General features: G+C 45.0%; 1 protein-coding gene across 2 annotated transcripts in view; it reads left to right on the top strand.

Annotated features, from left to right (window-relative positions):
* RAB31 (RAB31, member RAS oncogene family) overlaps window positions 1-15,997 on the top strand; it is a 116,389-nt gene extending 100,392 nt beyond the window's left edge. For both annotated transcript variants that reach the window (XM_082640740.1, XM_082640739.1), the window contains one exon: window positions 12,444-15,997. In XM_082640740.1, the coding sequence (XP_082496866.1) occupies window positions 12,444-12,538 (95 nt within the window). In that variant the 3' untranslated portion in view covers window positions 12,539-15,997. The remainder of the gene's footprint in view (window positions 1-12,443) is intronic.
* The last annotated feature ends 4,246 nt before the right edge of the window (window positions 15,998-20,243 follow it).

Genomic DNA, 20,243 nt, shown 5'->3' with positions numbered 1-20,243 from the left:
ACTCTGACCTGGGTTACTTACAGGGCCCAGGAGCCCGCGAAAGAAGCAGTGGAGCTCTCTGCAGCCCTGGTCCCACTTGTTCGCTGGGGTCCACATCCACTTCCCTTCCTTCCTCCTTCAGAAGGCTTTGTATTCCTGCTGTGGTTTCACCCTCAAAACAATAGTGTTCTCTGAGCTCCCGGGTCTCGGAGGTCGGACTAGCGCGCACCAGGGCTGTAGTTTCTTTCTTTTTTTTTTTTTTTGCGGTACGCGGGCCTCTCACTGCTGTGGCCTCTCCCGTTGCGGAGCACAGGCTCCGGACGCGCAGGCTCAGCGGCCATGGCTCACGGGCCCAGCCGCTCCGCGGCATGCGGGATCTTCCCGGACCGGGGCACAAACCCGTGTCCCCTGCATCGGCAGGCGGACTCTCAACCACTGCGCCACCAGGGAAGCCCTGGGGCTGTAGTTTTACGTTGGAAACCCCACATCCTCAGACTCCTGGTCCTTCCCGAAATTGGGCCGTGGGTGCAGGGCTGCACCGTGTGAGTCTGGGTGACGTCTAAGAGGGTTTGGATTGAGCTCATTCCGCTAACCTCGTATTTCTTCAAACTCTGTCTTTTCTGGGGACGTTCAGCTTTTCTGGTACGTCAGGCTAGTTGTACAGCTGGTAAACATTTTGTTTTTATGAATATGTATTAGTGGTTTTAATTAATGCAGCAGGAGAGCTCCTGACAACTGTGACATTCACAGCCGTCCCTGTTCAGCTCCTGGTATTTTCCAGAGCCCTCTCCCCAGCATCCACGCAGCTCTGTGTACCTGAAATTCACCTTGGGATTTCTGCACGAGCTAGGGGACCTTCCGAGGTTTCTGCAAAGTCACGCTTTTAATATAAAATGACATAAGGACTTCAAGGAAGAAAAGAAGCCTAAGCCCAAGCATTAGTCTCTCGACTCAAAAGCTATTCCTTTGCTCTGTTCAGCCAGTATAAATCCCTTCACGCATATGAGGTCTTTATGGATCAAAGTGATGGAGACTTTGCATAAGGAATTCCTGAGAGCCTGGTGGTCTGCTTCATTTAATTAAAAAAGAAAATGTTTTGCTTATAGCACTGGGTAATCATAGCTTCAAATCATTAATTCGTAGAGAAGCCATTGAATTCTTGTATCTCCTCATCTCCCACATCAAATAAACAGTTGTTTGTTTCTGTTTCATTAGACTTTGGTTAGAGTTGCCTTAGCAAGAAGCCTGTGGATACCCAGACAGTGGCGAGATCTCCGTCCATATTTATAATGTGGACCCTGGTGCCTCCCTGGCCTCTGTTCCTTCAGGTGCATGTCTCCAGAGTGGGGTGTTGTCACCCACTTACAGGTTAACTTAAAACACAGTACCGAGCGCACCTAGATATATTACAGCAGACACCTCGTTTATTTTCCTGCCCCCTGTTCCAACTTGTATTGCATATGCTCCTCCCTGAATTCAAAATAGGTCAAGATATTGCTGACACCTGTGCCCCCCAGAGCAGGGTTGCAGAGACAACATGCCCGGGAGAGAGCAGTCACAGAAAACCATGCAGGAGGAGTGAGAAGAAAAGCTGTTAAAGAGGTGTGCTTAAGCAAAATTGATTCATACGGACTCAGAGCAAGAGACCAGTGTTTCCCTTTTACATTCCCAGAAGACCCGTAAGCCAGAAATGAGACAACTGTGTTTGGGGAACATAAGTTAATATATTTCGTAACTGGAAATTGTTAGCAAAATACTGTTTTAAGACTGAAGCTGCCCCGTAAAGTGTTTGGTGCTGCCCTTTGGGGGGAGTCTGTGCCCACTTCGTTCTCTGGTTGGCATCCTCCTGGTGTCCTTTTCCACCGCTCACTTTTGGACCCGCTTTACCCAACGGTGTGTGGTTAATGTTCTTTCGTGCATCTCCATTCAGGGTTGTTCTTTTTTTTCAGCCACACCACGTGGCATGTGGGATCTTAGTTCCCCAATCAGGGATCAAGCCCACACCCCCTGCATTGGAAGTACAGAGTCTTAACCACTGGACTGCCAGGGAAGTCCCATGGGGTTGTTCTTTTTTTTTTTTCCTGGGTTTTTATACCTTTAGTTTGAACACTAACGTTTTCCTCTTTGAGTTAAAACATAGGAAGGATTCTTAGCCAATAAAATTATTGTCCATTGAGTTTTTAAATTGGTGTGTGGAAACACAGAGAATACTTGATTGCTGTCCCAAACCTGTATGGTCTTCCCTATGAAACGACTCTGCCCGTCTCAGTCACCTTGAGAGGCAGGTGAGGAGCTCTGACAGCAGTAAAGGCTTCGTCTTTGCTCCCTCCTTCGTACATTCGCTCTCTCCCGCCCCACCCTGCATGAGATGCTCCTCCCTTCCTCCCCACAGATGATAATTCCCTGGAATCTCCTTCCTTCGTGAAGTCTCATGCATGGCTCTCACCTTTGACTTAAGGTTACTATGGTCTGCTCCGTCACTTTGACACTTGGACATATTCTTTCTCTGAGTGATTCTCCAAGGGTTCCAGGTATGTATCTCTTCTTCTGGTGAGCTGTAAGTCCTCTGGGAGCTGATCTCCTTCTGGCACATTCCCCATAAAGATGAGGCTAGGAAATAAGAGCGTGCCCAATGGAGGTTTTTGACTCTGGACCTTCCAGCTCATCTCATGCTGTTCCAGGAGATAATATTTCAGGGGATTCACTAGATCAAATGAAATGTGTCACTTTTCTATGGGTACTTAAGTTGGCTAACACCAGCCCATTGGACAGGCCTCCTGTCTCTCTCTTCTTCTCTCTTTTGTGGGACAGGGGCCATGCTGGACACCAGGGACAGCCTGGGGAACAAAACAGACTGACGGTTGAGTGGGGAGACAGGCTGTGGGTACAGTCAAGTGGGCGTGTAATTACACATCGTAGTCAAGGCTGAGAAGCAAAAGTACAAGGACCATGGGGACAGTTACAGGTGGGGACTTTAGATTGGCTGGGGAAGGTCTCCCCAGGGAGATGGTTTTAGGCTAGACCTGAAAAATGAGAAGAGGGCAGAGAGCTCACGAAGAGCAGTCGGGCCAAGTGGACACGGTGTGTGAGTTCCCGAGGCAGGAAGTGATGGATCCTTTAAGGAAGACAAAGGAGGTGGGTGGGCTGCAAGGTGGGAGCTCAGGGACCACATGGGGGGGTGGGGGGGGAAGGGGTGTTAGAGACTGAGCCAGATGCTTGCAGGCCTTGTAGTGGGAAGATCCACCCTGGAGAATGTGTCTGGAGGAGGAGGATGCTGTTGTGGTCCTTTAGGAGAGAGGCCTGGATGAGGAGGAAAAACGTGGATGTGAATTTCAGAAGTCTTTTGGGAGTAGAACCAGGAACACTGGGTAGTGGTCCGAATGGGGAACAAGGAACAGCATGGTCCTGAGATGCACCCCAGGCTTTCTTCCCTGGAAGGAGGAAAGTGAGCACAGGAGCAAGTCCTCTGAGACTGGATTTGCTAAGAGCCTGGCAGACAGGATTCTGGAGCGTGGGGAACAAGGTTTGCTTTGTGGATTTCAGTTATGCAACTCAAGTCCCCCACCCTTTAAAAAGAATCTCTCCCCGAGGGCAAAAAGACTTGGGGCTGCAGGCTCAACAGAAACATGTCTGGATTGGGCAGGACCTAGGCTGGACAGCTGTGCTTCTGCTCAGTTAACTTGAATACTGACTAGAGAACACAGGCTTTGTCCTGAACATCACATCTGGAGATGAAACTAGGCTTTTGTTTGTTATTAGTTTGAGAACAAGGTGAGAAATATTTGTTTTTTTTTAGAGTGAATGTAATTAGAGGTACAAGCATATGAGTTTGGAAAAATTAGAATAGGGTGTTAACATGAAAGACAGGAAGTTAAGGCTTATGGGCAGTAATCGTGTCTTGTCTGCAATCATTTGTTGCACAGAGTGTTAGCTATTTTAAGTTCACTGGATTTTGAAATTCTCTAGGTGGACGCTTTTGGTTTGGAGCAGGTTAAAGAAATTTTAAAACAAAACAAAACATTTGCACATTTTATAATAGTACAGCAAACTGTCAAATGAAGGTAAGTTTAGCCTTTGTGGGACAAGGAAAGGACAAAGACAAAGCCTGTCCACTTTCTTAACCCCTCAAAGTTAATTTACCAAATGCAATGATAGGAGACCTCTGCAAAAGAATGTAGTTTCAGAATGTGGGTAAGTTGGGTCTCAAAAGCCCTAAACATGCATATCTTTTATCCCAGTGATTCTAAAGAAGAAATTGACCAGGCGTGCAAAATGTAGTAATGATGTTTCACATAGAGCAAATTGTCATTCTGCGCCATTGTTACAATTGCTTAAATATATATTAGCTCATTAATGCACCGTTTATCTTATGAAATAGGCACTGTTATCATCCCTATTTTATATCTGAGGAAGTTGAGGTGTGGAGAGGTTTGTGACTTGCTTCAGGTCACAGAGGGTCAGGATTAGAAGCCAGGCAGCAGGGCTTCAGAACCCAGGCTCTCAACTGCTAGTCTGTGTCACTTCTTATTGCAGATGGCAGTTTATGGTAACATTATTCATGATGGTGAAAAACAGGAAATGACTTAACTGTCCAAAACTTGGGAAATAATTTTTTAAAAATCATGGGACACCAGTATAAACTAGTGATTAAAAATGAGTTTGTAAATCTGTCTTTAGTGACATAAAAAGATAAATTGTTGAGTGTGAAACCAAAGTTATAGAGCAGTTTGTATAATATCCTGATTTTATAAAATATGAACCATATAATATATAATAGTAAATATATTCTCCTGGGCAAATATTGGGAAGATACACACACATTAAAATGTTAACAGTGGTTGCTTCATGGCGGTGAGATTGCAGGGAACTTAACAAAAGACTTTATTACAGAAAAATTTAAACATATACACCAGTAAACTGAATAACATAGTGAACCATCATGTACAGTCGTCACCTGGTATCCTTGGAGGATTGCTTAGGGCCCCAGCGAGGTTCCTCAAGTCCCTTATATAAAAGGGTGTAGTATTTGTATATAACCAAGCACATCCTGCTGTATACTTTAAATAATCTCTAGATTACAAATAATACCTAAGACAATGTCAGTGCTATGCAAATAGTTGTAAATACAATGTAAATGCTATTCAAATAGTTGCCAATGTGGCAAATTCAACTTTTACTTTTTGGAACTTTCTGGAATTTTTTTTTTCTCGAATATTTTCAGTCTGCGGTAAGTTGAATCTGTGGATACAGAACCTGCAGATATAGAGGGCAGACTGTACTCATAACCAAGCTGGTTTCATCCCTACCCGCTACTCCCACCGACCCCCCGCCTGTATTATTTCGAAGGGAATTCCAGACATCATTTCATCTGTAAATATTTTCAGCAAGTAACTTTTTTTTTACATAAAACAATGACATGCTCACCTTAATAATCATAATGCTATAATCATATTAATATCATCAAACATCCAGTGTTCAGATTTTCAGTGGTTCATAATTATCATAAATGGTTTCTTTGTTTGCATTTTATAGTTCGTTTGGATCAGGATGCAAATAAGCTCCACACACAGTGGATAAAATTGATAAAATTAGCTGGTGTGTCTTTTAAGTCCCTCCTTAGCAGTAGGTTCCCTCCTTGCAATTTCTTTGTGCAAGCAATTAGGTCAGTTGTCCTGATCTGAGTTTAAGACACAATGGATTTTGCTGAGTTCCATTTTAGTACCGAGTGGTATTTCATAACGTTAGTAAAAATTTGTTAATCCATTCACCTAAACATTTGGGTTGTTTTCAGGTTTTGGCAATTAATTACAGGCAAGGCTGCGATGAGCTTTCATGTACAAGTCTGTGGGTAAATACCTAGAAGTGGCGCAACTGGCTTATCTCACAGGTAACGGTTCACACTCTAAGGGTCCCCCAGACTGTTCCAAAGCAGTTTTAGCATTTTACATTCCCACCACCAGTACAGGAGAGCTCCAGTAGCTCCAGCTCCTTGCCAGCACGTGGAATGGTCAGTTGATAAAATTTCAGTCATTCGAATGGGAATATAGTGGTCTCTCCTTGCGGTTTTGACGTCCATCTTCCTAATGACAGATTATGTTGAGTGCCTTTTCATGTGCTTATTCACAATCCTTGTGTCTTCTTTGGGGAAGTGTCTGTTCAACTTTTGCCCGTTTTGTATTGAGTTGTTTTCTTATTATTGGGTTCTAAAGATTATTTATATAGTTTGGATACATGCTCTTTATCAGATAATTGTCTTTCAAATATTTTCTCCCAGGCTGTGCCTTGGGTTTTCACTTTCTTGACAACATCTTTGGAAGAGCAGAAGTTTTTCATTTTGATGAAGTCTAGCTTATTAGATTTGTTCTTTGTGGCTTGTGGTTTTTTTTTTTTTTTTTTGCATCTTATAATTTTTAAATGTTAAACTAAAAAATTAAAAGGGATATATCCACACAATGGAATATTTTCCAGCAATAAGAGGAAATGAGCTATCAGGCCATGAAAAGACATGGAAGAATGTTAAATGCATATTTACAAGTGAAAGAAGCCAGTCTGAAAAGGCTACATACTGTATGATTCCAACTGTATGACACTCTGGAAAAGGCACAACTGTGGGGACAGTAAAACGATCCGTGGTTGCCAGGGGCTAGGGGCGGGAAGGAGGGAGGGATGAATAGGTGGAGCTCGGGGACTTTTCTGGCAGTGAAACTATTCTGTGTGATACTGTGATGGTGGCTACATGTCATTATACATTTCTCAAAACCCATAGAATGTACAGCACTAAGAGTGAGCCCTCATGGAAACCATGGACTTCACTTAATGATCAATTGTAATAAATGTTCCACACTCCTGCAAGACATTAAAATAGAGAAAATTGGGAGTTAGGAGGAGGAGTGTATGGGAACTCTCTGAACTTTATGCTCAATTTTTTCTGTAAACCTAAAGCTACCTCCCTTCCCCAAAATATAGTCTATTAATTAAAAAAATAAATAAAAGGAAACGATGACTCTGAATGGTAAGGAAGCCTGATGATCTTCGCGTAACTTAAGCCCCTCCGTGCTGAGGCCGTTTGCCATTTTGGACCAACGGCCAGTGGTGATCTGCCCCCTCCCTTCCTCCTCTGCTGGGGCATTACCGTTCCCGCGGCTCCTAGACTTGAACTTCAGTTTTCCTCCCCCGTCTCTTCACCCTCCCACATCCAATCAATTGTCATGTCTGCCAGGTGTCTTCCTACGGTTCTCCTTCCACCCCTGTTTTCTGCTTCTCTCCACTGCACCCAAATTAAGGCTCTCATTATCCATGACCTGGATTTTCTGCCAGCCTCCGGCTGAATCCACTTCCTGAATCCTAAGCCATGCTGGTCCTGCACAGAATGTTAGCACCTTCCGAGGTCTAGACTCTAATGTTCCAGGTCATCTCATAATCCCAATATTGTCTTCTTTACGACAGCAAAGGGACGGTTCAGAGGATGACCTCGTGTCATGCATGTGTCACCTGTCCCACTCTATTTCTAGGGCAGGGTCCCATGATTGTGAGCACCTCAGTGGGCCATAGAAATCCCCCTCTAAATGGAGAGGCGTGGAGGTCATGATCAAGGGCAAAGACTGCCAAGTCCTAGTAAACTTGGTCTCTGGATGATTCAGAAAATCAGGATCAAGAAATGGAAGTGACAGGGCAAGTATCAGCACCTCTAACACCAACCAAGCAAAGCTGAGCCTCATAAATCCTGGGACTGGGATACGAGAGAAGAATGCAGACAGCGACTTGTCAGGGAGGACTCCAGGCCTGTGCAGAAAGCGGCTGGTCACTACACAGGGCGAGAAGACAGCTGCAGCTGAGCCTGCTGTTTTATTTTTGTTGTGTGTAAAAGCATTACAGCCCCAGTCCAGAGCCACGATACAGTTGATAGGCGTGGAGTTTGTTTTCTCACATATTGAATTCTTGAGGAATCATTTATTAAACCTGCTTTTTCTCTGGGCTATCAACTTTCAGGAAAACAGAACTCCAAAAAAAAAAAAAAAAGTCTTAACTTTTCCCAAGCAGAATCTTACACAATCCAAACCTTATTAAAATAAACACCCTGCCATAGGATTTATACTCCAGAACGAGCTGTTTGGAGGTTGTGTACTCAGAGGGCATTTTATAAGAGCAGAAACATGCAGTGATGTTTCTTTCAGATGTTTGCCTGTATATTTTTGTCCAATCCTGTGCCCATGTAATTAATACTGATTCAACAGTGTTCCAAGGTGATCACCTTGGTACCAAACGCTATGGCATTTTCTGGAACTATGCTATTGTGTAAGTGCATTTAAGCTTTGAGTAAGTTCCAAATAACTCAGACCACAAGATCCGAGTTCTTGGTGTGTTTTCACAGCGCTGGTGGCTTCCTGCACTTTTTAAGGTGCTTGCGTCGTTGTTAGGGCCCGGCTTTCCTTTCTCTGCCTGAAAATGGAAGCACTTCCTTTCTTCTTACTGTTTGAAGCTGGAACGTGTGGGCCCCTCCGCGGCTGAGTATTTAGGAGAAGAGCAGGATGGGCCCCATCCTAGTAACTGAACCCTAAGCATCCACTGCGCGGAGGGGGAGGCAGGGGTTGATACGTAGCTGCATCCAGAGCCTGGGATGCTGGGGACCCGCCCATTGTCTTGGGTTCCTGGCACATTAGCCACAGCGTCTGTGATGCGTGGTGGTTGTCGGGCTACTTCCCGTGTTCCTTTTGTAGGTGAGGAAAGGCCGTCTTGGAGACAGCAGATAGCATGTCTGAATTCACTCACCTGGAACAGCCTCACTCAGATCTCAAAACTCCTTCCACCAGATGAGAAACACAAAGTCTAAGGAAACTGCAGTAATTCTTTTTGTTTTTTTTTAAGGAGTTACTGAAGAAACTTTATTCACAGAACAAGTGTGAAAATGTCTTTTTATTGGTATTAAAATAGAATTTTAAGGCTGTAATACCAGCTCTTTATTCCTTAAAGGGAAGCAGTTACTATAATGATGTACTTGGAGCCACACGGCTAGTTAGCACCTTCCCTCTTCATTGGGGAACCATGAAATCTATTATGTTCCCCCAGGAGGGCAGTTTTCAATGAGAGATTGCTACATTTGTAAAGAACATTTTCCAGTTGACCATGATGCAAAGATTTTATCCACATCTACACGATGATGACAAAATTGGACATGACTAAAAGGTTTGGGCAACCCAATTCTCAAGAACAAAACCTAGAAACAAGTGTCATGATACCTATAAAAATGCCTTGATGTGTCCCAGGACACCAACCTAAGCCTTTAATTCACATTCCAGTACAGATGACCTCAAAGGTGTTTTGGATCAGCGGTTTTTACTTTTTTTTTTTTTTTTTTTTTTTTTTTTTTTTTAGCAGAACAGCCCTTTTCTCAAAATTTTACATGGAACCCAAATATGTAAACAAACTGCAGTAATTCTGTCTCGGAGAAATATTTTGTTCTATTCAGTGAGACTTGGGATGTTCTGAAGATAAACAGAACCTGGCTCCTCTCAGAAGCCGGGTTCGACACTGATTCAGAAACGTTGCTCACAGTTTAAAACAAATAAGGGGGGGGCTTCCCTGGTGGCGCAGTGGTTGAGAGTCTGCCTGCCGATGCAGGGGACATGGGTTCGTGCCCCGGTCCGGGAAGATCCCACATGCCGTGGAGCGGCTGGGCCCGTGAGCCATGACCGCTGAGCCTGCAAGTCCAGAGCCTGTGCTCCACAACGGGAGAGGCCACGACAGTGAGAGGCCCGTGTACCGCAAAAACAAAACAAAACAAAACAAAACAAATAAGAGGGGCATCTCCTTGAGGGGCTGCCTCGGGTGTTACCTAATCTTGCTCCCAGACCTTGTCCCACTGACCGTCTGCTGAGGAGAGAAGTGAGGGCCAGGGAAGAGGAGGAGGAATGGGGACAAAGGAGGGTGCGGATGGGATGGGATGGGCCGCTCCGGCATTGCCCTTTCTAGCTCTTCACTCCACTTTTGTGACTTTAATCTTCTGGATGAGCTTTTTCTATATGTGAGGTACTTTTCCTAGGAAAAAACTTATGAAACTTTATGACACTTGGCGTGTGGAATCGGTCACATATAGGAGGGCTTACCGCTTAATGCTATCTTGCAAACTTTAGAGTTAACAACTTAAGAATACCATGAGGTTGCTGTGAGTGTAGGATACTGATCTTGATGTAGTCAAAACTGATCGGTAAACAGTACTTGACTAGTTAACTAGGGCAGCGGCACGCACCGGTCAGAATTATAGTTTTGTCCCAAAATATTTCAGATACAAAAGCCCCTATTACAGCTCCTAACACTCTCAGGAGGCATCCGAAATGTTAATTTAAACAACTTAAGTAAGTAATTGTGTGTGGAATCTAAAATATGACACAAATGAACTTATCTATGAAACAGAAACAGACTCACAGACGGAGAGAACAGACTTGTGGTTGCCAAGGGGTGGGGGGGAGGGAGGGGGAAGGACTGGGAGTTTGGGATGAGCAGAGGCAAACTATTATATATAGGATGGATAAACAACAAGGTCCTACTGTACAGCACAGGGACCTATATTCAATATCCTGTGATAAACCATAATGAAAAGGAATATGAAAAAGAATGTATATATATGTATGTGTGACTGCATCACTTTGCTATACAGCAGAAGTTAACACAAGATTGTAAATCAACTATACTTCAAATAAAGAAAGAAAGAAAGAACATCAGTAATGCTATAACTTGACACTACCATCCTCCAAAACACATCACTTTCTCTGGAGGCGTATGGAACACTTGACCGGGAAGATCTGACCTAAATATATCAGAGTACTGGTAGTCACTGGGAACTTTCCCCTCTATTTATCACTTAAGATCGACAAAGTAGGAGAGGCATTTTGTTTCCTTCCCTTTTCTTATGACTAATAAAACAGACACAGCGTGTCCAGAACAGGAAGGTACATACTTGCTTCTGGATTAGGATAGAACTGTTTGGAGAATGGCCTGCCGAAGCTTTGTACAGCTTTGTGGAGGACACAGATTGGCAGAAGCAGTAGCTGCAGAAATCCCTCCAGCCTTCATGTCTGCCCCGTAAGCGGATAAGAGCTCTACCACGAATTTTGAATTTTGGGTAATTGCCAATGACCTTAATCTTTATGCTTGAGCTTTGATGAGTGGTCATACCACCCAATCTACACAACGCATTAATACCTGTGAAATTGACGATTTCCACCCTTGTGAAAATGCACCTCTTCCAGGGCGTTTTGACTCTCTTTATGGTCCTTAGGGCATCCACTTGCATGGAAGGGCTTTGTCTTGGAACTAATTTCCCTTGCATCTCTAATTACTGGTTACCTAGTAACTGATGCCCTAATTAGCTGATTTTTTTAAATCCCTGTTTTAGAGCTCGTGTTTCATGCCTTTTCCATGGGGGTTAGAAAAGTAGCATCAAGAGCTATCGTGGTAGAGTGGGAGGGACACAGGCTTTGGGATCCATCAGAAAGTCAAGATGTAGGTTATACTCAGAGAGCCACCTGTGCCCCTTGGTAATGACCTTCAGGTGTAGCCTGAGTGCTCCAGTTAATAGTAAAATGGTGATCATAACAGTCATTTCACAGCTTCACAGGACCCAGTGAAGATGTGCCTGTGAAAATCTTTTAACTGTGAGGTTCTACACAAATATTTGTTATTTCCATATTCCATTGCCTTTTTAGAAGACAGCTTTATTGAGACAAAACTCACATACTATACATTTCACCCAAATGTACAATTCAGTGTTTTTTATGTGCACCCATCAGCACAGCTTTAGAATTTCTTTATCATCTCCCCCCAAAAAAAAACAACCCACAAAAAACAAAACACATACTCTTTAACTACGACACCCTATCCCCCTCCACTACCTGTTTAATTTTTACTTTGGATTTGTTAGCAGAGACTCTCAGCTAATTCTCTAAATTAAAATAAGATTACTTGTGAATGACACTTAAGATACTGTTTCCTGTGAAGAATGTCTCCAAAGGCTTTCCAGTTAATGCTCTAAGTGTGTTGGCAGGATGAAGGACAGGAGCTCAGTGTTAATACGTGATGTTACTGGGACCATCACAATTCCCAAGCCAGGTCTGTTTTTAGAAGCACAAAGATGAGGCCTCACTAGGAGCTGAGAAGGGGCTCATTCCGGTGGTGGATGCGGGGGAAGGCTGGGAGGAACCAGTGGCCACTGTTTGTGCAGAGAAGAGGGATGCCGGCTCTGGAGCAGGGCTTCCACCTCCAGGGAAATGCTTATTATCAGAAAGCTGCTTTTACTTTTCCTTAACTTTCTACGCTTGAGCTTGACTTCATACAGCTGAGGGAGAGGGGGAAAGAGCTAATACCACAGCCCCTCTGCCTCACCTGCAACCCACACATGACTGGAGAAGTGGAAGCAGGGTGGGGTTGGCTGGGAACAGGAACTCAACTTTGGCCTCTGTTCCTTCCAGGTCGCCAGATCCCACCGCTGGACCCCCATGAAAACGGAAACAACGGAACAATCAAACTGAAGCCAACCTCGCAGGCCGGCCGGCGGTGCTGCTGACCTGGGGCTGGGGTCCCCTGTGCTTGAAGAGGCCGGAGCTCCCCTCTCCGTGCACTGCTGCGGGGGCCTCCCACCCTCAGTGGCCTGGCCCCTGGCTCAGAGGGAGGTGACACCCGCAGGGAACAGGGCAGGGAACATCCCTGGAAGAGGATTCTACAAAACTCTGGGAAAAACCACCACACTGCCAGAAAAGGGCCTTTGGTGCGTGAAATTCACTCAGAGGGAATGGATTTAGGTATTAATTATAGTTGAGTTTTTTTGTTAAAAGCCTCAAAATATTCTTAAATTTGTACAAAAGTCTTACTGGCTTATGCGTGTGAGATTCTAAACTGGTGTTCCACTCTGATTTCCTATGTTTCTAGCCAAATTTCAGGAACTTCTTCAGTGCCATTGCCTTAATTACTCAACCAACCTCCACTGAAAGGTTCATGGAATTTCCCTTTCAGTGGAGTGTAACTGGACCATCTGCTATAGACTTGCGCTGTTATGAAAGTGGAGAAAGATGTATTAGGAACTTTTATCTACATCTGTGACTTTTACTTGATGAACATTTTTCTAAGTTTTGGTCATATAAACCAACCAACCAAATCTGACTACAATATATCATGTCATTCTGGGATTTGGAGGCCTGGTTTGGAAGTCATTGGAGTCACTACTGTGTAAACTGTGACAAACGCAGGGTATAAATATTATTCCAGAGACCACCTGGTTTGCATCACTTCCACAGTAATAAATTCCCACTCTCTTAGGGAAGTTTCACACAGAGTATTATTTTACTAAGAGAGTTTGTCATAGTGTCATATCCGGGGAACAAATTACCTGCAGGATGTTTGAATCTAAATTGTAGGGCAAACTTCTAATAATATCAATGAATAATAGGTTACAGGAAAGCCAGCCAGAGGAAGTACCGGCACATTAAGATTCTAGACCCCCCCGCAGTGGTTGAGAGTCCGCCTGCCGATGCAGGGGACACGGGTTCGTGCCCCGATCCCGGAAGATCCCACATGCCGCGGAGCGGCTGGGCCCGCGAGCCATGGCCGCGGAGCCTGTGTGTCCGGAGCCTGTGCTCCGCAACGGGAGAGGCCACAGCAGTGAGAGGCCCGCGTACAGCAAAAAAAAAAAAAAAAAAAAAGATTCTAGACCCCCCAAAACTGCAAAGTCAAAGAAAGTCTTTAAGAAGATGCCAGGCTTTGGGGGTGTGGGTATTAAGGCTAACCAGAGGGCCAACCCTGGAATGCCAGTTGGCTGAGAACAAACTTCAGTGAACCCTCCCTTTTCAGGTTTCCTGTTTGCTCAATTAATTAAAGATGTCTGAATCCAATGGAAGGAAAGGAAAGAAGGCATGGAAAGGAGGAAAAGCTATCCCCATTGAAAATTCAAATCCTGTTTCCATTCTAACTTTCATAAAAACCTGGGATCAAGAAGCAGTTGGTTTCCTATGAGGGCTCATGTTGGGAGGTGATTCTTGGAGGCTATTCAGATTGGTGCCTTTTTTGGGGGTGAGATGTGGTTGATCACGCAGTATGGCATCAGGGCCAGCTGGTACCTTCAAGGCTCAACAAACATTAATTGAAAACCTACAATGTAAAAATCAGGGAAGAGATCATAAGCTGAGTAAAAACCTCGAACTTTCAGTAACCGTGCTTGAGTCCTGCCATGCTCTGCCCCTGAGCCCTGGATGGGCGGGGACGCTGAGGCTGCCATCCAAAAAAGCGAGAGTCCTTGAGAGGCCAGGGCCGAGTTCACATTTCTTCATGTGGACTGCAATCAAGAAAACAGGTCGAAATCTCAGATTTAGGTTTTTTTAAACTCGAGAATATGTTGTCAGTTTGATGTTCTTACCGCTTCATCCAGCTTGCAAGAGTAACTTGACAATCTTAGGACATGAACGCTGGAAACACTTATTTTTGGTTCAAGAGTGCCTCTTAGCTCTCCCAGATGGGTTCCTCAAAAACTGTTAGCAATTGGCACGTGGACATCTTGGCAGGGCCTTTGCAGGGATTTTTAGGGTTTTCTTCACCTTGTCACTATTATGAGCTACTGTGATTCTGCTTGCAGGCCAAGCGATTATCTTGCCTCTTTCCAAAGTTAAAAAAAATGTGGGTTGCAAATTCAAATGACCTAATTTCAGGTGTAATGTAGGCTTATTTTGGAATCTTTCCTCATCCAGCTGTCCCCAAGGACCTGGGCTTGTCTCTAGACAAGGTTGCCTAGCTAAGGAGGTATGCAGCCCAGCAAGTCTTCAATGCTCGCATCTTGCATAAAACAGCCAGTCTTAACCAGCAAGCTACCCACCCATGAGCCCATGACTTGATTTCAGAAGCCCACGAGGGTGGGAATCACTCTTTTGCCTTCCTGTAATGGCCTTAACTATTCAAGCCATCAGGCAACAATGTGTCTATAGTCAGTCCTTGGAGCAATTGGTAGAAAGAGTAGATGGCACTTGGGCACACACACATTCACAGGAACACGGCATCTTCCCTGAAGATAGGTGCTCAAGCCTTGTCCACAAGGAGGCTTTCTGATCTTCCTTTATTTTGCCTTGAGAGTACTTTCTGGCTGTTCTAATCTTTGAACTATAACCACGTAATATCATGTAAAGGCCTGGAAATTACTGTTGCTCCAAAATGTCAAGCAGCATCCTTTACCCAATTTCCCCAAATGTGCTCTTTTCCTCTGTTTTCCTTCCTCTCCTGTGCGGTACATGTGTGTATATGTGTAAATATGATTTCATATTTGTTATGCCGACATGTGATCCATTTCACTGGCTGAGTCTGGCTCATGACTCTGTGTCATGTAACGCAGGCACGGGCTCTCAGAGGGATTATTTCCCGGTGGGAATCTCTAAAATGGCAGTGGGGTCATGCAAACATCTTACGTACGCACATAATTGACCTGCCATTTTCATAGTGGAAAGTGGTACATCAGGGCGCTAAAGATGACTTCCCTTGCAAACCATAGACGGCTGAAGACCTAAAGCCAGCCTTTAGCCAAGCAAAGGGCTGGGACCCACCGAGGACCGAGGGAGGCTCGGGTGACCAAAGTATGCCCCCTGAGATCAAGGAACGTGGCCTGTGATGGCTGAAACGGGCTCCCCTCAGGGGCCCTGCTTCTCCCTGCTCTGCCATGCTCATTGCAACTTGAAGAAAGAGTGGGCTCATAAATAAAAGGACTCCAAGCCTCATTCAGACCTATTAGGTTCTGGTTTAACCATGAAACCAGACCCAGTGATCCATTGTCACCGCTCAGTTGTGTAAACTGCTCCCTTTCTCGTGTTTTTGTAAAGGGCTTCTGTCTGGGCTGGACCCAGTTCTCATGTATAGAAGACGCCGCTGCAGACATTAGGACCTTTCCACCTTATATTCTGTAGTAAAGCATTGCCCTCCACATCGCCCAACTGTATCTGTTATTTTTGGTTTAACACACACTGATTCATACTAATAAATATTTTAAGTTTTACCAAGTTTGTCTTTTTCTTATTATAATGTTCGGTTGAATAATTGTTTTAAGTAACTTGCTGGCTGTGGGAGGGTTTGGAAGATCAATCTCTCTAAGCTTCAGTTTCCTCACATATAAAATGCAGAAAATAATTCATATCCCAAAAGCTTTGGAAGGGACTTTTTCTTAAGTTTGATATGGACTCATTTGGCCATAAAACCAGACCTGAACTGATGTGATCCTATTTATAGCTACTTATCCAACCAGGGGTGGGTGAAGGGGGAATGTCTGCACATTCGGTTGAACAATTCCTGCTGTTTGCTTGTAGGATTCGATCCCTGACTCTGCTGCATGTTCTGTACTAGATGCACCATATTACTGTTATACATTCCAAACAAAATTCTGAATTCTGAAAACATCTGCCCCCGAGGTGTCATACAAGGTATGATATCCACCATATAAAGCCATAGCATCTACCCTGCAGGTGTTTTCTCAGGATTCAAGGAGAACATGCGTGTGAAGAGGGCTGCCCATGGGGGCTCCGGGCAGCCAGCAGGGCCCTGTGTACACAGACGTCGTCACCCTAAGTGCCTCCTGAGTGGGCTTTATGGGTTTCACTCGACAGAAAGCACCTCTTCTGGTCCCGGCACGGAGCAGGTGCTCGTAAACGAGAGCAAACACGAATTTGGCGACCTGCTTTGCTCCAGCTACTGTCCCAGGTGTTTTACATCATATGACCTCATTCTATTTTCACAACCCCCTTTACCAGGCAGATACTATTATTCTCTCCATTCTACAGATGAGGAAACTGAGGCCCAGGAGGTTAGTAAGTCGCCTACGACCATAGACTGGTAAGAGAGGCAGAAGTCAAATGCTAGCTTTTGTTATCTTCTCCTGTCTTTTTTAATTAAAAAAATTAACATTTTTGTTAATAAACTTTTTTTTTTAATTTTTGGCTGTGTCGGGTCTTCACTGCTGCATGCAGGCTTTTCTCTAGTTGCAGTGAGTAGGGGCTACTCTTCATCGAGGTGCGCGGGCTTCTCACTGTGGTGGCTTCTCTTGTTGCGGAGCATGGGCTCTAGGCGCACAGGCTTCAGTAGTTACGGCACACAGGCTCACTAGTTGTGGCTCACGGGCTCTAGAGCACAGGCTCAGTAGTTGTAACGCGGGCTTAGTTGCTCCGTGGCATGTGGGATCTTCCCGCACCAGGGCTTGAACCTGTGTCCCCTGCATTGGCAGGCGGATTTTTAACCACTGTGCCACCAGGGAAGTCCCAAATTTAACTTTTTAAATTAAAGTATAATTAACACAACAGTTTCAAATTTACAGTAATGCCTCCATATTTGTATATCTTGGGAAATGATCACCCCCAATAAGTCTAGTTAACATCTGTCACCTCACATAGTTACAATTTTTTTTTCTCGTGCTGAGAACTTTTAAGATCTACTGTCTTAGCAACGTTCAAATATGCAACATAGTGTTATTAATTATCATCACCACAGTGTCCATTCTATCACCAGGACTCATATATCTTCTAACTGGAAGTTTGTACCTTTGACGACTTTCTATTTTCCCCTTTTTTAACTCTCATTATAAGGACTGTAAAAATAAAAGAATGAAGGAAAGGAAATCCACATTCACTGAATGCTTCCTGTGAGCTAAATCCTTTCAAACTGTATCTCATTTTATCCACAACATGAATCTGAGAAGGATGCAAGATTGTTCTCATTTGTGCAGGAGGAGCACAGAGGGTTCAGCTGGCCTTCTGAGGTCTACTTAGTTGGGGAGCAGGACAGCCCCCCCACCATGCTGAGGCCAGGCTACCACTCGTGCATCTCAGGAGGAGGTGCTGGCCGGGGACCCAAGGATTAAGCAGCTCAGGCTGGCAGAGCTGAATCACGATTAACGAGATTTCACTCAACTATTACCTGATCCCAGCTGCGGGTCTGCTGACCCTCCACCCACTGCTCAGACTGCTTCATGTATCTTTTCCTTGTCCCTGACTTTGACATTGACCCCATCATTTCAGCCGGGACTCAAGTTCTTCACTGGCTTTTTGAAATGGCTTCTGGATCAGCGTCTGACAAGTCTGACTTTACAGGGCCCGAGGCACTGAATTCCTTCAGAGAACCCAGTCCCCAAATCCTGTCCCCAGGTGGGCCCGGATGACCCAAGGGTGGCTAGTGTTTTCTGCTCACCTTTACCTTGAGTTTTCTCCGGATTTGTACCTATTCTCTCCTTTTTTGCTCCTTCAGAAAAGGATCCCAACTCACTTCTAAAGCATGTCCCAAGCTTTTCTTTGTTTGTTTGTTTCCATCTTAAAATTCACTCTGGGGCTTCCCTGGTGGCGCAGTGGTTGAGAGTCCGCCTGCCGACGCAGGGAACACGAGTTCGTGCCCCGGTCCGGGAGGATCCCACATGCCGCGGAGCGGCTGGGCCTGTGAGCCCTGGCCGCTGAGCCTGCGTGTCCGGAGCCTGTGCTCCACAACGGGAGAGGCCACAACAGGGAGAGGCCCGTGTACTGCAAAAAAAAAAAAAAAAAAAATTCACTCTGCACTGTTTTCTCCTCTTGTTCACTTACACATACGCATAAATTGTCTCTAGGTTTGATAAACTACAGTCCCTCTCCTCTTCCCCATCAAGCTACCCTCTCTTTCCTTCACACTAATTGAATTCTTAAGGGAGAACCGTGACCTTCTATTCACTCCTCACCTGAATTTAGGTACCTAATTGCCCCACCTAATTGCCCTCTTTCTTCTCACTCCCCCCACTTCCCCAAGGGCACCCGAGGCTGTTGGTTTACCACCTGATGCTCCTTCTCTGGCCTCTGGCCTGGGCTCCAAGGCTCCCCTGGCTCCTCCCCCTTTACACATACCTGCTCAAATGCAGGTGCTTCCTGCAAATCCGTGCTCCTAACCCTCCTCCATTGATACCCCTTCCTAATGATCCCCTGCAATCTTAGGATTTCAACTATCACCTCTGGGTGTTTGTCTTCCACATGGTGGTCTGGCCTGACTTTTCTTTGGAGATCAGACCTTGATTTCCAGCTGCCAGGTGGGTGTCCTGCCTCTGGTATGATGCCCCTCTGGGCATGCAGGCCCGTTCCCCTGTTACCTGTGTGTCTCATGCACTGCTTTCTCCCAGCTGCCCAGGCTCCACATTCGAGGTTCAATTTCAGCTCCTCTCAAGCATTTATCAAACAATGTAAATTCTATGTCTGGAATTTCTCCAACCCTGAACCCTCTTTCCACTGTCCCAGTTGAGGCTTTCAATATGTTCTCTCTCAACTATGCAATCGTCTCTTAACAGATCTCTTTGAATTCTGTCTTTGGCCCTCAAATCTATGGTTGAATAAATGCTAACAGTGAATCTGCTAAAATGCATATCAGATCATGTTTCCTCAAAACTTTCTGGGACACCCATTGCAAATTAAATAAAATTCCAGCTCTGTCACCTGTGGTGACAAATCCCCCTCACCTGGGCCCAGCCTTCTCTGCCACCAGAGGCTGGGGCCCCTGCTCCTGACCACCCGGCCTGCGTGGTTGCTATCCTTCAAAAGGAGGTCGCAGCCCCCCTGGCAGGCCAGTTCTGCGGCATTGTTCCTATTTCTGGGAATCATTCCTGGACACCTCGCCCAAAAGCAGCATTTTCAGCTATTTTCTGATTAGACAAATCTTTCTATGCCTAAAATAGCTGATTGTTTCACTGACAGAACCACAACTGACATAAGGGTTCATGAGCAATTTGGGGATAAGCTTGTGCTGAAAGTAAAAAAATACGTTTTATGACAAGTTGAGTGAAAATTATTCAGCAGCATCAATATTTCAAGTTGCCTGGAATCCATCTGAATTTCAGAATCAAGAGTCGAAATAATTGGAAAAACTCTGCCGAACCTAAAACACAAATCAGATCCCCAAGTATGAATGTCACGGGGTCACAGATTTCCTCATTTTTATTAAGATGTGCAGATATAATGAGACTTTAAAATTTTCCTACAAGGCGTCTACTCTTCCCCATGAGCCTAATCTCAGAAGGATTTTGGGAGGGATGGTGAGGAGCAGGGGCCTGGAATTCAGTCTGCCCATTTGTGGAATGTCAGTCTAAGGAACATGGTTTTATTCTGGTGGCAGCTCAGTCTTCCTGATTCCTACCCTCTCCATAATATGTGGGTGCACAAGGCTGTGTGGATGAGCTGTCCCTGAGCCCTCTACCTCTTGCTGAGTCCCCATGTGAAGTGGCTGGTCTGGCCTGGTCCCTGAACTGGGAA

This window comes from Mesoplodon mirus (genome assembly GCF_964341445.2).
Source record: "Mesoplodon mirus genome assembly, chromosome: 13".
Lineage (NCBI taxonomy): Eukaryota > Metazoa > Chordata > Mammalia > Artiodactyla > Ziphiidae > Mesoplodon > Mesoplodon mirus.
This window is presented reverse-complemented; position numbering and strand designations above follow the sequence as displayed.